Source organism: Xyrauchen texanus, chromosome 10, assembly GCF_025860055.1.
Source record: "Xyrauchen texanus isolate HMW12.3.18 chromosome 10, RBS_HiC_50CHRs, whole genome shotgun sequence".
Classification (NCBI taxonomy): Eukaryota; Metazoa; Chordata; class Actinopteri; order Cypriniformes; family Catostomidae; genus Xyrauchen; species Xyrauchen texanus.
In genome coordinates, this window is record NC_068285.1 from 43,513,357 (window position 1) to 43,530,121 (window position 16,765).

General features: G+C 36.4%; 1 protein-coding gene across 3 annotated transcripts in view; it reads right to left on the bottom strand.

Annotated features, from left to right (window-relative positions):
• LOC127650135 (receptor-type tyrosine-protein phosphatase U-like) overlaps positions 1-16,765 on the bottom strand; it is a 298,945-nt gene that overhangs the window by 27,851 nt on the left and 254,329 nt on the right. For 2 of the 3 annotated variants that reach the window (XM_052135337.1, XM_052135338.1), the window contains exons 18-20: positions 13,364-13,436; positions 12,463-12,539; positions 3,788-3,824 (exon numbers count right to left, since the gene is read on the bottom strand). In XM_052135337.1, the coding sequence (XP_051991297.1) occupies positions 3,788-3,824; positions 12,463-12,539; positions 13,364-13,436 (187 nt within the window). Of the gene's footprint in view, positions 1-3,787; positions 3,825-7,973; positions 7,992-12,462; positions 12,540-13,363; positions 13,437-16,765 lie in introns of all 3 variants that reach the window. The other variant, XM_052135336.1, reaches the window with a different exon arrangement.

The following is a 16,765-nucleotide window of genomic DNA, read 5'->3' on the forward strand; positions in this document are numbered from 1 at the left end:
CTGTCAAGGGAGGGATAAAAAATAGAGCAGTGAAGTCGAACAATTAGCACTTCTCGTCTTGGACCAGCAACCTATGCAAGCAAAGGCAGATTTCAGATTCATGTTATTAATAAAGTGGATGAATTTGAACTCCTGGTGCTTTTACATGAAAATGAATTATGCTTTTACGTTACAAATATTGGTCTTTTTTATACATTTTTAGTTTAGCTAATAAAGGCTGTTCTGTTGATTCTGTACATAACCTGTTAATCTCAAATGGACATTTCAACTTTTTCCACAACACACTCTGATGTAGGCATCAGTTGACCAATCAGAATGTCAGAGATGCAGATCAAGTTGTGCTTTCTGAAAAAAAATAAATAAAAAGAAGAAAGAAAATGTAAAATTCCTGTCTGTATGTAAAATGTACACATTCCTGTCTGTCAGAGCTTTCTCTATTATTTGTCCTAAGTGCAATAAGAAATGAATAACCACTATATTTTCTCTTACAACATTTAATATCATTACATTATGAATTTAACATGTTTGGCTCCTTTTTAATACTTTTTTAAGGCCTGCAGAAACCGTTCCCTCATGTTCCACTGAAATGTTTTCCAACTGTTTTAATTGACCACCAAGCAAAACAAATTAAATTAAATTACATTTGTATATTTTTAGAATCTGTTCAGATTAAAACAATTGTGTAGTATAACCAGCCTTTTGCAAACATAAATAACATAGTATTTAGTATGAAGGTCATAGACTGAGACATGACATTTCTCTTTATCTCTGCCCTAAACAGAACCCTACACGCATAGTATTCACTAACACAAACATGCTCAGAAGCAGCATTCAAAACAGTAAAGAGCTGCTGTGCAGTGAACGCTCTGCCTCAGGCTACGAGTCTGTTATCTCCTCCACCTGTTTAAATAATCACAGCCAACACTTCAAATAACAGGTGCTTCACTTTCTGTGCCACTCCCCAGCGACTGCCTGCGGCTTCAGTCTCGAAAATTCACGCTTGAATGTTCCACTTTACAGCCAGAATCATCCAAGTAAAGCTGAGCTTATTCACGTTTAATTGTTGATGTTTATGGTGTATGTTTCAGAGGTTTAAAAGGAAGGTGGGGAGTGTCTTCTTTACAGATGTGTGTATGTGAGAGTACTGTCATAACACAGCTGTCAGCATCACTGCTGTGTTTTCCAAGCAGACAACAAATATATCTTGAAAAAAAAACTATAGATTACATTGAAGAAGGGACCTAGGTCATATCTTGAGACCAGAAAATCATAAAGACTTGAGGATTGGCTCTTATGAATTAATCCAGAAAGCAACCACTCAGAAACCATAGCAACACCTATTACAAACACTCAGAACACCTTACAAACTGCACAGCAATGTCCTGTCAACCACTAAGAACACCTTAGCAACAGCATACAGTGCATTCAGAAAGTATTCAGCCCCCCTTAATTTTTATTTTTTTTTACATTTTGTTATGTGGCAGCCTTATGCTAAAATGCTTTAAATTGTTTATTTTTTTACTTCAATCTACACTCCATACACCATAATGACAAAGCAAAAAAAGGATTTTTTTATAACTTTGCAAAGGTATTAAAAAGAAAAAAACTGAAATATTACATTTCCATAAGTACTCAGTACTTAGTTGAAGCACCTTTGGCAGCGATTACAGCCTCAAGCCTTTTTGGGTATGACGCGACAAGATTCACACTGGATTTGCCATTCGTCTCTGCAGATCCTTTCAAGCTCTGTCAGGTTGGATGGGGACCATCGGCAAACAGCCATTTTCTGGTCTCTCCAGAGATCTTCGATTGGGATTCAATTGCGGGCTTTGGCTAGGCTCTTTGCCCTGGATTCTTCAACCCTGACCATTCCCCCACAGCATGATGCTACAACCACCACGCATCACTGTTGGGATGGTATTGTGCAGGTAATGAGCGGTTTCCTCCAGACATGACGCTTGGAATTTAGGACAAATTCTTTTCGTGCTTTTTTGGAAATTCCAAGTGGGCTTTCATGTGTCTTGCACTGAGGAGAGGCTTCCGTCTGGCCACTCTGCAATAAAGCCCAGATCGGTTGAATGTTGCAGTGATGGATGTCCTTCTGCAAGTTTCTCCGATCTCCACACATGATTTCTGGAGCTCAACCAGAGTGACCATCGGGTTCTTGGTTACCTCTCTTACCAAGGCCCTTCTCTTCTGATTGCTCAGTTTGGCCGGGTGGCCAGCTCTATGAAGTGTCTTGGTTGTTCCAAACTTCTTCCATTTAAGAATTATGAAGGCCACTGTGCTCTTGGGAACCTTCAATGCAGCCGAAACATTTTTGTAGCCTTCACCAGATCTGTGCGTCAACACAATCCTGTCTCTGCTCTGCAGGCAGTTCCTTTGAACTCATGGCTTGGTTTTTGCTCTGATATGCATTTTCAGCTGTGAGACCTTATAGACCGGTGTTTGCCTTTCCAAATCATGTTCATTCAATTGAATTTGCCACAGGTGGACTCCAATCAAAGTGTAGAAACATCTCAAAGATGATCCAGAGAAATGGGATGCACCAGACATAATTTTAAGTGTCATAGAATTAAGTGTTTGAATACTTATGTCAATGTGATTAAAATCACTCAGAACATCTTAGCAACCACAAAACAATGTCCTAGCAATCACCAAAAACAACCTACTCAACTCAGAACACCTTAAAAACTGCTTAACAACACACTGGTAACCACAAAGAACACCTAAGCAACAACATAACAACATGCTAAAAAACATTCAGAACACCTTATCAACTGCATAGTAACACCCAGCAAACCACCAAAACAGCCTAGCAACAGCAAGGCAATGTGCTTAAACACTCAGAACATCTTACAAATTGCATAGGCAGCCAACTCCTTGGAAACCATCAAGAATACCCCAGCAATGCCTGGGCAACTACCAAGAACACCATAGCTACAGCATAGCAATGTACTAAAACACTGAGAACAAACACCTTAGCAACCGCAAAACAACATCCTGAAAACCACCAAGAGCACCCTAGCAACATCATGGCAACATGCTAAAACACTCAGAATACATAACCAAATGCATAGCAATGCCATGACAACCACTAAGAACACCCTGGCGACACCCTAGCAACAGCAGAGCAAAGTTCTGAAAACACTCAGAACACCTCAGCAACCACAAATAAGTTTTCTTCAGAGCTCACTGACTTATGAGCACATGTGTGTGCAGAGCTGTTATGATGTGGGTGTACAGAGACACTAAACCCAGTTTAAATACCCTAGCTGCAGTATGAGCCCAGCAAACAGACCACACACCTGCTCAAACAGAGCACAGCAGTGCAGGGGGTGTGTTTGTGTGTGGACCTAGTTTGTATTCATTAGTGTGTTTGTGACTGACATGAGAGACAGCAGATGAAATGAGATGTGGAATGCAAACAATGAAGTGTCCCAGAGCTGATATACTAAATATCAAGTGGAACACCACTTGTTAAATCAGATTAGAGGACAAGAACTAACTGTTGTATAACGTAACATTACTAATAAAACTGGTAAAAGATTTCTTGAAAAGCTATTCTACATGGATCACCCTAATCTCTCAAAGCAACATACTACTCAATCAAGCGGTATACGTTCTGACTGAAATCTTGAAACGTTTGCATTCCAAATGCCAAACCATGCTCAAAAACGCTTATACCCAAGACGAACATCTTACGTAAAACCATCCAGCACTACACGGTTTTTGCTTTATAATGATTTTACCATTAAAAAGTGTTACATATAGCATATAGACTCACCTTGTGTGGCGATGAAATGGTTGGAGCGCTGGTACCCCTGAGACAGAACCAGAGAGAGAGATTACTTTTACAAAACTGTTTGCATTTTGCTAACATACAACATGCAATGTACTCAATCAGTGTTATGCAATGTTAAATGAACTGAACACATCAATACTATCAATACCATCAAAAGCAAGCTAAAGAATCAAGAATAAACATTTTCACAAATGCATTTTCTGTTCTCAGTTTTTATCTCAAACAAGTGTTTCTGCTTGATATTTGCTAAAAAAAAAAGCACATGTTCATACTATTTGTAGAACCATGTGTACTATGTGAAATTGAGTTTTCTTTTTAACATTAAGATTTGAATTTGCTCATAAGTCATTTTAGAAATGATTTTTTCCCTCTCGGTTCAAACACATCTACATTTAAAATGCCAAACACAAAATGCAAAGCATGAAATGTCAAGACAGCATGGGAGATCACACGAAACTGCTCTTAGACAGATCTGCTATGATGTAATACTGAAAACCCCAGGCCTGACTCAGACCAGATGCCACACCAGAGCATATACTAATGAGTAGAACATGGCAGTGTTCGAAAACCTAATGAGCCTGCCTACTTTTGGAACATCACTGCCGTGCTCCTGACATGGTGGCATGGAGACATGCACTGTATTTGTATGCTTATTAGGATAGAGCGAAACAGCCATGAAGTTAACCAAGCAGCTCTGAAATAAACTGCACCATTTCAAACTTTGCAGCAAAACAGTATTTGAATCGGACAAAAAAACAATGGTTGAACTACAATGCCATGATGGATTGCGTGTGACATAATTGAATGAAAAACGATGGAAAAATATAAAACTCCTGATTTAAAGTACTTTACAATAAGTATAGAATCAATATATTTGAAGTCTTGAAAGAGAAAAATCCATTCATATTTCAAATATATAAAAAGCCTTTATTCAATTGGGCTGAGAAAATCTCGAAAATATGTTGTTGCCCAATGTATTTCAGCTAAAAGCATTCATCATTTCAAGTTTATTTCAAAACATTCAGATATGTACAATTATTTAAGTAGTTTGAGAGTGTTGGAAAGAGACTCGATTGCATCTTTCAAAGTGTTTTACTGGAGTGGGCAGTCGCTGCAGAGATCTTTTGGTGCACATTGTTTGCCGAGACTCTCTGATTGGTGCATGTTTCACATACATCATTGCTCCATTATATAGCAATAAAATGTGAATAAGGGTAATTAATACTTCTACAAGCACTGTGCCTGATAGAGACAAATAAATCTGTACATTAGAAATAGTTTCCAGATCAATTTGAGAGCCAGATTTAATACAACAATCTGGATCACTGCAGGCAGATTGATACGATTAATTTGTTGAACAGAAATGAAAAAACACAGTGGACATGACGAGGACAAACCCTCAGACACAGAGAAGACAAAACTCTTTCAGAAGAAGGAAAGATGTAGAGAAATATCAACTATATCTTTGGGTAGATGTACAGTAGCTGCAATGCTGAATACATCAACACGTTCATTTATTAAGATTTCTTACTTTTCTTTTGTTTGCCAGGAAATGAAGCCACAAAAAAACAAACATGAGTCTGATTAAGGTGTGTTCTGAAGTTAAAACCAAACCTTATTTGAGCTTTTTTCAGACCAACAAAAAAAAAGAGTTTTGTGCTGTTTTAATTGTATATTTTATTCTGATCAAACAGGTTCATTTAAGTCTCAGATGATAAAGCCCTTTCCTTTATGAAGCTTAATAATAAACTGTGTAACATGCATCCTTATGACATACAGTAAGACCTATAATTAAACTGATAGTTGTGGTCCTTTTTTATGAATTAGGATTAAAATAATTTTATTAGGCACTGAGCAAAAAGGCACTAACAACACGCTTTAACCGTTACTATATAAACCCTAAAACAGCCTTTCGGACCGTATTGCGTAATTAAATGTGATGGTATGTATATTTCTAACAGTTAATAGCTTTTAGCTACAAAAGATTTGTGAGGATGTCCTCCAAACTACATAAATGTTGTAATATCAATGGGGTTTTATCTTTGACAGAGTGATGCTGTAAAAATGATTAATGACTTTTCTAAAATTGTAATCATATTACTTCACTGATTAGTTCATCCTACAGTAATCTCGTTACTAAGTACTTTACTTTTACTTTCTAAATCACCTTTTCACACTTTTTCTACATCAAAAAACTGACAATAATGTTTGTAATTCCTCCTTGTCCATTGTCGCAGACCTTAAAAAGAATGTACATATGAATATATGAACTCATATTTTAAATGTCTTACATAAATAACATAATTTTAAAACTATGTGTAACCCAAGTAATATCCTTTAAGGATATATAACCTTATATATCCAATCAAGCTAAATGGACGTGCTTCATGACAAGTTTAGCTGCAGTTTCCCAATGAAATGTCCAGTGGGGGGCACCAAAACTGAGTGAAATGAGATTATAATCAGACAAGCGTTTTAAGGTGAATTTTAGATGGAGGTTTTAATAAGTAAAACGTACCTCCGTAACCTAAAACTTTACCCTAAACCTAACCAATAGTGTCCTAAAAGATAAATGAGAGTTCAACACATCTTTACCATTTACCAACACCTAACCCATACCGTTTTAAAATGCCAGTACGAAACGAAAAGCACTTTGTGAAGCAACCATGTCATTTCCTGTCGCTTCTGAGGCACTTTCACTTTTTCCCTTTTTTTAACCATGGTTGATGAGTCTAAAGTCAAATACTGTATCAGGTGAGAAATCAAGCAAGCTATATATTTGAATTAGGGCTGTCAATCGATTAAAAAAAAATTGTCTAATTAATTACATGGTGTCCCGATTAATTAATCGCGATTATCAAAATGTTAATGGCCACTGTATCAAGTTAAATATAGTTTAATCCTCAAGCTTTAAACACATATTGAGATCCCTTAGTTCGCATTTGAACCCTTAGTAACGCATATCTGTGTTGTGGGTTGTTTTTTTCACTGTATAAACTCTGTGTTGCTCACACAGCTGAAATTGCACTTACTGCCCTCTGGAGTAAACAGGTGGTACTACAAGCATGCGATTAAATGCGTAAATTTTTTTAACGCGTTATTTTTTGTATAATTAATCGCGCGTTAACTCGACAGCCCTAATTTGAATACGTGTCTAAATATAGGTGGGTCTGCAATACAAGCCTTAAAATGTATTGTTTTTAAAATCATGCGTTAAAGAAAAAGTGTTTTGATATCATAACATAGTGAGTAATAGAGTGAAAAATAAGTATTTATAAGGTCATAATCGGCAATTGTACTGATGATTTGTGTGACAATGAATAAAATGCACAGTTGTTGTAGCGACTCGAGTTTTCTTTTCAAAAGAAAACTGCAGCGAAATGTAAAAAGCGCCAAGTCAGTTTGCAAAAATGTATAGTATATAATAGAGTACGTTCATTCTACGAGACCAGGTTGTGAAAGTCAGTAACTGTATTTAGACTACAATAATTTAAAATGTAATGTATTACATTAAATAATTTACTTAAAATCAGATTACACCTAACACCGCTTATAACATAGTCTGAACAGAGATTTTCCACTGAAAATGCATTTTAGTCCATGAAAGTGTCATTTGAATTCCAGAAGCCATAAGAATGATATTAAAGTCCCCATGAAATCAAAATTAGTGTACTACAAACAATTATTACTAAATAGATTTTAGCATATATGCTCAATAAATCAAAACCCCTCACTCACCTGAAAAGTTCTAGATAGATGCGGAAGATTAAATATATTATTACACGACCATCGTGTGACCAAACTGTAACAAATACATACCTTATCGTGTTTTGCAAGCTATGGTAGTGTCCAGGATTGTTTCTATAAGTCTTGAGCATATAAACTCAAAAAGGGACAATCCCAACCCAACTTTTACTATTCAAAAGTCAACACAGGAAAGACAATTGCATAAGTCAAACCAAACTATTTCATGGGATCTTTAAAGCTTTATTCTTACAAGGCTGTGGCTTACAGGAAGTGATGCAATGACAGCAAGCTAAGCTAAAATAAACTCAAGGAACAGATACAGAAAAGGGTTTAAAAAGAAAAGGTGAGAGCAAAGAGCCATAACAAGCGTGGAGAAATGAGTAATAGGCAGTATAAAGGAAGAGAAGAAAAGAATACTTACTTCCCTGTTTATCCGAATCTAAGAGATCCAGTTGGTTACAAGGGGGGAGAGAGAGAGAAATGAGTGGAAGAAGAAAGACATCTCTAATTAAGATGATTAGAGAAAAGAGGAAGGAAATTAAGGCTTAACAGAGCACCTGAAGGAGAGAATGCACACTGAGCTTCAAATGAACAGCAGTTCACATGAGTTTTCATCCATTGACCTGCAAAAGTCTTGAAATATACTTTGGCTCTGCTCCAAACTCTATTGAGCTGCCTAGCTGTCTACAGCCTACATAGATACCCCAACAGAAATGAAGCCTCTTCAGTCAAATCGAGTCATTTTTATTTGTACAGTGCTTTCACAACACCTCGCTTCAAAGTAGCTTTACAGAACATGATGCGGTAAGAGAAAAGACTAGACAGACTGTAATGTCTTAAAGTCCTCATTGAGCAGTGAGAATGAAAACCTTGATTCAAAATCATGCTTTAAGCAAGCCAAAGGCGAATACTATAGAGCAGTGGTTCTCAACCGGTGGGGCACGCCCCCCCGGGGGTGCACGGACACTCTCCCGGGGGGGCGCGAGTAGGCTACGATGGAAGGGAAAAAAAACTGGAAAAAAAAAATTTTTTGGGCACATTTTTTTTATCACTAAACTACTGTCATAAAAAGTTATAGTTTTGTACATACATAACTCCTGAATAAAAATTAAAATGTGTTTGGACTGATTTAAAAAAAGTTTTGAACAAATTTGATTGGTTTGTCGATAGTGAGCGCAAATGCAGGTGATAAGCATAAGCGGTTTCATTAAGCGAGTCATTGAGTCGTTCATTCAAACGATTCGTTCAAACGGCCGATTCATCAAGAATGAGTCAGATGTTTGTGAATGGGTCATTGAATCTTTGACTCAACCGATTCTTTCACAACACTGAATCATTCAAAACACGATTGAGTATTGCTGTGAGATGCGCTATGGCTATGCTGTGATCTTTGTTTTGATTCATCGGATCTATTTTCGCTGCTAAATTAGACCAAAACAGTCATTATTTCGTCTAAAATGTAAGTGACTTAATATTATTAACTTGTTTGTTGAACTGTCATATGAAATCAGTGTCACATTTTCAATCGTGAGGTGATGGTAAATTAAGTGATGGTCAATTGTCATCTCTCTTGGTCGTCAGGTCGTGTGATGTATGTTGCTGAACTGTATTCAAATGTTATAAATATAAAAACACCACATTTTGAAATGTAACTGCAGTATGTCAATTTAGTTTATTTGTGTGTGCTGCGCTCATAGACTTTAGAAAACGGCGCTCATTTGTTTGATTTCAACCTGTCTTTGCAAGGCCGCGAAACTCATATTTTGCTCCTTGCAGACAACGTGCACGCCTTCACACAAAAACTAGACCTCTCCGCATCAGTCGAGGGAACTGCGACATGTTCCCCAGCCTTGCAGACTTTATCACTGATGCAGGCACGTCACACGATTTCTCCTCCCTATTTCAATCAGCGTCTGAGCACCTGTCAGCAATGAGAAAACAATTTGCGACGTACTTTAAAGAGGATTATTGCTCTTTTGCGTGGGTTCGAGATCCGTTTGTGTGCACAGCAAACGAGCTATCAATTGATATGCAGGAACAGCTTATTGAGCTGAAGAGTGACAGTAGACTGAAGGAACTCTTTAGCTCCTGCCCTCTTTCGTCATTCTGGGCAGCATTGATGCAGGAATACCCTGAACTCTGTGAAGTCGCCTTGAAGATTCTCCTTCCTTTCGCGTCAACATATTTGTGAGGCAGGATTCTCAAAAATGACTGCACTCAAAACGAAATAAATCGTGCACAAATCGAGGATGATTTGAGGCTATGTTTATCAAACATTGAGCCAAGAATTGAGGATCTTTGCAAGGCAAAGCAGGCTCAGGTCTCACATTAACATCACCTACCAGCAAGCTTCTGTAAAAAATGCAGATGATGCCTACTATTAGGCCTAGTAATAATAACAATAATAAAGCATAAATTAATATCAGAGGTCTGGTGCCAATTCCCAATTATAGCAATAGCCTAGTAATGATAATAGGCCTACTGATGATGATAATAATAATAATAATAATAATAATAACAAAAATAAAGCATGTAACCTCATATAATTATATAGCAATAGCCTAGTAATGATGATAGGCCTACTACTACTCATAATAATAATAATAATAATGCCTGCAAGCTCACATTAGAAGTCTGGTGCTACTGCCAATTATAATAATAATAATAATAACAACAACAATAAAGCATGGGGCGGGGCGGGGCGGGGGGCACTGGGGACCCAACTGCAATGAACCAGCTTTAGGGGGCCCAGCTTGCAAAAGGTTGAGAACCCCTGCTATAGAGAAAGGTTTATAGAGAAAATGAACCTATACAGCATGAACGTCACTGCTTTGGAACGCTCTATATGTAGCAACTCCATGCAACATACAAACTCATGACTCTGACTCATTATTGAGTTTGGTGTTAACATTTTGCTAACCTAACAACATAATAGAAAATTTTAATTAGATTAAGATAAATTAACAATACATTTTGGTATTGAATAAAATATTCCTAATTAACTTTTCTTTTGTTTCATTTTGTAGGCCTATTAAGTTTTTCATAGTGCTAGCAATCTAGAATTGTCCTCTCTGCAAAGGATGCATAGAAGGCAGCATAATGTTGCTACCAACTTTTTGATACAGCCCATTTTCCCCAGCTATGATGCCTTCAAATACTGGCTAAATGGGCAGCTTACAAGATTTTATACAGAGCCTTTGATTCAAAGTATACTGAGTCTGTTTAGCACTAAACCTCCAGTTTTGAAAATAATTTAGCGCTTCAGTGCATTTATATTTAATGTAGATCTCAATTTGACCTTCAATGAAACAAAGTAAAAGCTGAAGTATGTCATGTCTGTGCCACTAGTGCCACCAAATAGAATTGCTAAAATACCCACGTCTAAGCGGGTCACTCAAAACAAAATGAGCAATTTTCATAGTGCAAAAGAAACCAAGGTGTTCTCAGGATGCCAAGGTCTTGTATTCTAGTATAAGCACCACTATAATCACTATTTTTCTTATTATCTAAAACCTGAGACTCAAGTACAACCCAACTAGTGAAAGTAATTCAAGTTTAGCTGCAACAACTTCAGCAAAACATGCACCGATCATAACTACAGCCTGAGTCTTATGCTTTGAAAAAACACCAAATTGTTAGTTTTGAGAAAGCTAAATGGCAGAGGTTTTCATTGCTTAAATCCACTGGTCCAGTGATTCTTAACTGGTTTTGCTTCAGATACAATATTGGACATCAAATATCAGCCCAACACAGTACCAAACTTGTTTTAGACTAATTTACATTCTAGGCTGAGAGTTGAGCCAATATTTCACCACACAAAACACATTGTGGTCGACACAAACCATGTTTATCCTTGTTGTCAAGGGCGTAGATTTGGCTTAAACATTAGGAGGAATGCAGTGTAAAGCATTTCCCAGGTTTCAACTGATCATTGTGGGGCGTAATGTGCTTGCTTGTTTTTATTTTTGAAAGTCACAATTCTGAGAAATACATTTGAAATGACAAGATTTAAAGAAGCAATTTCGAGAAATAAAGTCCCGATTCAGATATGAAGTCACAATTCCGACATATAAAGCTGCAATTCTTGCATATAAAGTCACAATTATAAGAAAGAATCTGAGATAAGTCACAATTGCGAGAAAAAAGATGCGATTGCCAGAAATAATGTCACAATTTCAGTATTTGAAGTCACAATTACGAGATATAAATTGCGAGATAAAAGTGACGATTGCGAGATTTTCTACAGACTATAGAGCATACAGTTTATACCTTGCAATTACGGGTTTCTATCTCGCAATTGTGAAAGTAGGTATAACGTCAGAAGTAATTTTACAAATATTTTTTCAAAAGTGTCAGGATCAAGGCACCATATCTTACATTGTCATGCAACAACTGACTAATTTGGTTAGCATGAAACAAATGACTGAAGACTGATGAAGATATAAACTGAGCCTTCTTATGTGTTCAAGAAACATATTTCTAAAAGCCTTTGAATATTAAAAGAATAGAATTATGGGAAAAATGTTTCATAATGCCATACATGAAACTTTAACCGATAACGCTATGAGAAATGAGTGTTAAACACTTGTTAAGGCTCAGTGCCAAGAAATATTTCTGGAAAAAAAGATATGATTTTGGACACTCCTAATTCAGGTCTTTGACTGAGTGACGGAGAGGTTCAACAATGTACAGTCTTATGGGATCCTACTGAGTCAACGATAAATAGACAACGAAATTACCCAAACGAATTACCAGTGCTAACGTATACACCTTCAATCACAAACAACAAAAGTGAGAAAAACACTTGATCGGACATCATTTGAAATGACATGCATGGAAGAGACTGAAAGTGTGAACAAAAAGGTGTGTAATGAGAGAATGAATGAGAGGAAAAGAGAAAAAACACTTACATCAATGTAGTTGGCGTTGACATAGTCTGAGTTTGGATCAGCCAGGAGGGAATGCATTTTCACACGGTGGCGGTCCTCTGTTTGTGGGTAGAGGTTAAGAACAATGCCATAAGTGAGAAAAACACAAAATCTCCTTTACAAAAGTTAGCTGCCTTCCAAGACAGCATTAAGCACACCTGACACTCATTTTGAAAAGCTAAGTGAAAAATTCATCCAAGATGGTGAACAACTTAAGAGAACATACATTCATTTCATTCAATACTGAAAAGTATTGCTAAAATAATTTTATCAAATTTAAAATGCACTGCTACACACAATATTTTGTGTGCTATGTACTCTTTTGTTAAGTATTGTGTCTTTAGCTTAGCATCATGCTAACATCAAACTATTGAATTTGAAAGTAAATCCTATTTATTTATCAATTGTACATTATTATGTGGATAGTTGAATTTTGTATCATTCGATTTAAAATTGAAATTGTTGTGTGATATGTATTGTTTTCGCTTGTTTAAGTACTGTGTTGTTAGCTTAGCAACATGCTAACATCAAACTCTATTGGAAGTAATTGTAAAGTGTTAGTCGGATGTGATTCACATGAGGAGTGTTGTTTGTTGATGTGCATAAGTGTGCTAACAGCATTTCTGTCAATGCTTAACACTAGATGTGTAGACGTAGAGTTGCTGCCTATTAAGAGCTTCAAGTCAGTTATTTTTGAGGCTTCATTAGGTAGCTGCCTATGTAGAGAGAAGACATGTGTTGCTTTGTTACAATACAACCTAGGAATCCAAAAAGCTGTCTTCAATATATAGGAGTACAAATACTGTATCTTATATGAGGGAAATGATCAAATATCAGATGCTTAATGTGTTCAGATTGTGTCATGACTGTAGGTAATACTTACGACCCAGGAGTGTGTCATGTCTGCCCTTGGTCTTGTCCTTCTTTTCATTTATGTCCCAGCTGTCAAAAAAGCTCTAAGGACACAAATGAAAAAAATTGATTATGTTTGGAATTAAATACTAGCTTACTGCACACTGTGAAGAAAACTGTACATTGTATACTTTATTTACAGTAGGTGAAACTGTACAAATTTATTTCAACAAAAAGTCAATTTCCATTATTAAGTAAAAATGGAAACATTGCATTTTTGATCCAATTTTACATAACATTACAGGGGAAAAAATCAAACAGGTTTTCTGAACACCCCTTGTCTGTTGGCTTTACAATGGGCAAAACTACATGAAATGACCAAGTGTAAATACCCCCAAAGACACTTAAAGGATTATTCCAGGTTAAATACAAGTTCAATCATCGGCATGAGAAGCATAATGTTGATAACCTCAAAACATTATTTTGACTTGCCCCTCGTTTTTTTTAAATGTGGATACAGTGAGGTACTTACACTGGAAGTGAATGGGTTCAGTCAATAAATGTTAATATACATTGTTTCAAAAGTTAACATGCATTCTGTGTGATAAAATAGCTTACTAACCTTATTTGTGTAAGTCATTTTGTGAAAAGAATAACAGGGTTTTGTTGTCATAAAAACAAATTTGTACTATTGGACCTAGCTTTACACATATAAGATTAGTAATCAAGTTTATCACACTAAAACTATGCTAGGATGTATAATGTTTACACCTTGTGCCTAGATACTTTCAAAACAGTGTGTAATTTTATGTTTATGGACTGGCCCCATTTACTTCCATTGCTATTTTACATTATATGATATTATATTATATTATACTATATTATGGCAATCAACATTATGCTACAAATGTTGTTAATTGAGGCTAACTTGTTTTAAAACCAAAGTTATTCCTTTAACTTTCTGCTAACTCTTTAGAATATGGTTTCATAAGCTAACATGAATTAACTACATTAGTTAACATAAACTAACAATAAAAACTTCTTTTACAGCACTTATTACTCTTAGATCATATTTATTTCCATATATGCTTATACATTTTTCCATTAAAAGATGTACAGTATAAGTTAACATTAGATAATGCATAATGAAAAATGCAAAAAGGTTTTTGTGAGGGTTAGGTTTAGGGGAAAAATCCATAAAATGTATGGAAGTCTATGGAGAGTCACCACAATGATATAAAAAACAAGTTTTTGTGTGTGTGCATGCATGTGCATGAGCTTTGATAGAAAGATCTGAGCACTGACAGCATATCCCGGCAGTCTAAGTGCTTTCTAATGCCACATAGTTTTTGAGCTAATGTATGACAGCTGTTTAGCATTTCCCTCCTAAAGCAGGTGAACAACAGCACCTGGCAATTACTAATAAAGGACTGTAATTTCAAAAAGACCCCCAATATAAGCAAGTCATGTTTCCCCCTCGTCCATTAAGCCCCCTTTGCTCCTGCATTTTGGTAAGCCAGATGCAGTTCATGCATTATGAGGATGCTGGTGTTAATTTCCCATTAACCACGGTATTCGTCTTCATGCATGTGTATACTAGCTACTCCAAAAAGCATACTAATGACCAGTGTTGGGGGTAACGCGCTAAATGTAATACACATTACGTAATCAGATTACTTTTTCGAGTAACAAGTAAAGTACCACAATATTTGTTATTTTTTACCATACTACCTGAGTTGCTTTTTAAATAAAGTAACACATTGCTTTTGTACTTCTCTCCTGTCCCTGCACTGCAAGAAATCAGGAGTAAAAGTGTGCAAACTTCAGGGAGGAGATGTATTGCATGATTGACATTGTAGTTCTATACAGTGTGAAGTCAGAGACTATTTAGCAGAACCAAACACAGAAAAGAGCCAAACACCTTTTAGATACAAACACCACCTGCAAATCATCTCACTAACAGGCATACGCATTTTGTGTTTTATGTAAAATGAGGTCAACATTCGGTTTAGTGAAACGGGATTGATTCATGTGTTAATATACACATGCGTTTAGGCAGAGAGATTATAAGACTAGTATTCTACCAGCCACGACATGATATAGAGGGTGAAATACTCGCTCAATGCAGCCGAACTGCTCTGATTTACAGCTCCCCGTAAATGGGAGAATGGGATGAGGAAAGCTGACTCTGGATCAGTGGCTCCTAACAACATTCTACATCATCGAGGCATCTGTACACACCGTGGGTCAACTCAAAACAAGGTTGCACTGAGATGACTTAAGTGAAAAATGTTTTAAAAAATGTTTTCAACTCCTTCAAAGAGAGTAACTTTGTCCAGTGTTTTGGTATCGCTGATAAAGATGATTCCAACTGGGAGTAAATCTCTGCTATTGAAACACGTGGTATCGTTTAGGCACTGTTTACATGATCCTACAAGATCCACAATCATGAGGATTATAATTATTACATTGTCGCCACTAAGTACAACATGAAGTGCTTTGGATGAGGTGAAATGGGGCATCTTGTCCGAGCCTGTCAAGGCAAAGTTGATATGCCCAATATTAAGCACGTATCAGAGAATAACATTAAAGATAAGAAATGTAAGATAAGAAACAAGATAAAGAAATGCGGAATGATACTGCTGTGGCTACTGATGTTGAAATGCCTGGACCCAGTTCAGTGCTGGCATCTATTGTTGTGACAACGTAATGGCAAATGTAGTGGACAATGGATCAACAGAGAAATCTGTCGAAGAACAGATTGTGGTTGGTGTTTTAGAGAGTTATCAGTCGGAAAATGAAGTGAGTGAACTGCAGAATGATGCCAGTATTGTAATGGCTGTTGTGCATGCTCCTATTAATGAAGGTGAGAATCAGAATTTGACTGAAAATGATGACTGCACATTTAAAACACCACAGAAACGAACAATACAGCAATGTCCTATTGTTAAACAAGCGAAAAGAGGAGCTAAATATGACTTTAGCCAGATGGATACGAACAGTGAACGTGATCTTTCTGAATGCAGCATTACACGTAGTTTACCGCAAAGTGTTTTTTCGAGTGAAAACTACTGCATAGACGATATTAAATAATTCTTAAAAGTGACAACAAATTTGAGGAAAGTGCACATTGAAGAATATTTCCCAGATGTTCTGCAATTTATTGAAAAAGCAAAAATGTTTAGGAGTGAAAGTTGCTTAACAAATCAGGAGGTTTATCGTTTGAAGAAAATCCTTGCAAAGCTTAATACACTGCCAGAGAAAAATGTCAGCAGTAAAAATGCTTAAATTTTTTGGTGTGTTTTTCTTTTTTCTGAGTTCTATATGTTTTTTTGCTTTCCTCATTTAAGGGAGAAATAACAATTGCTTCTTTAAATATAAATGGGACAAGAGAAGGAAAAAACTAAAAAAATCTATTATTTGAAATACGTAA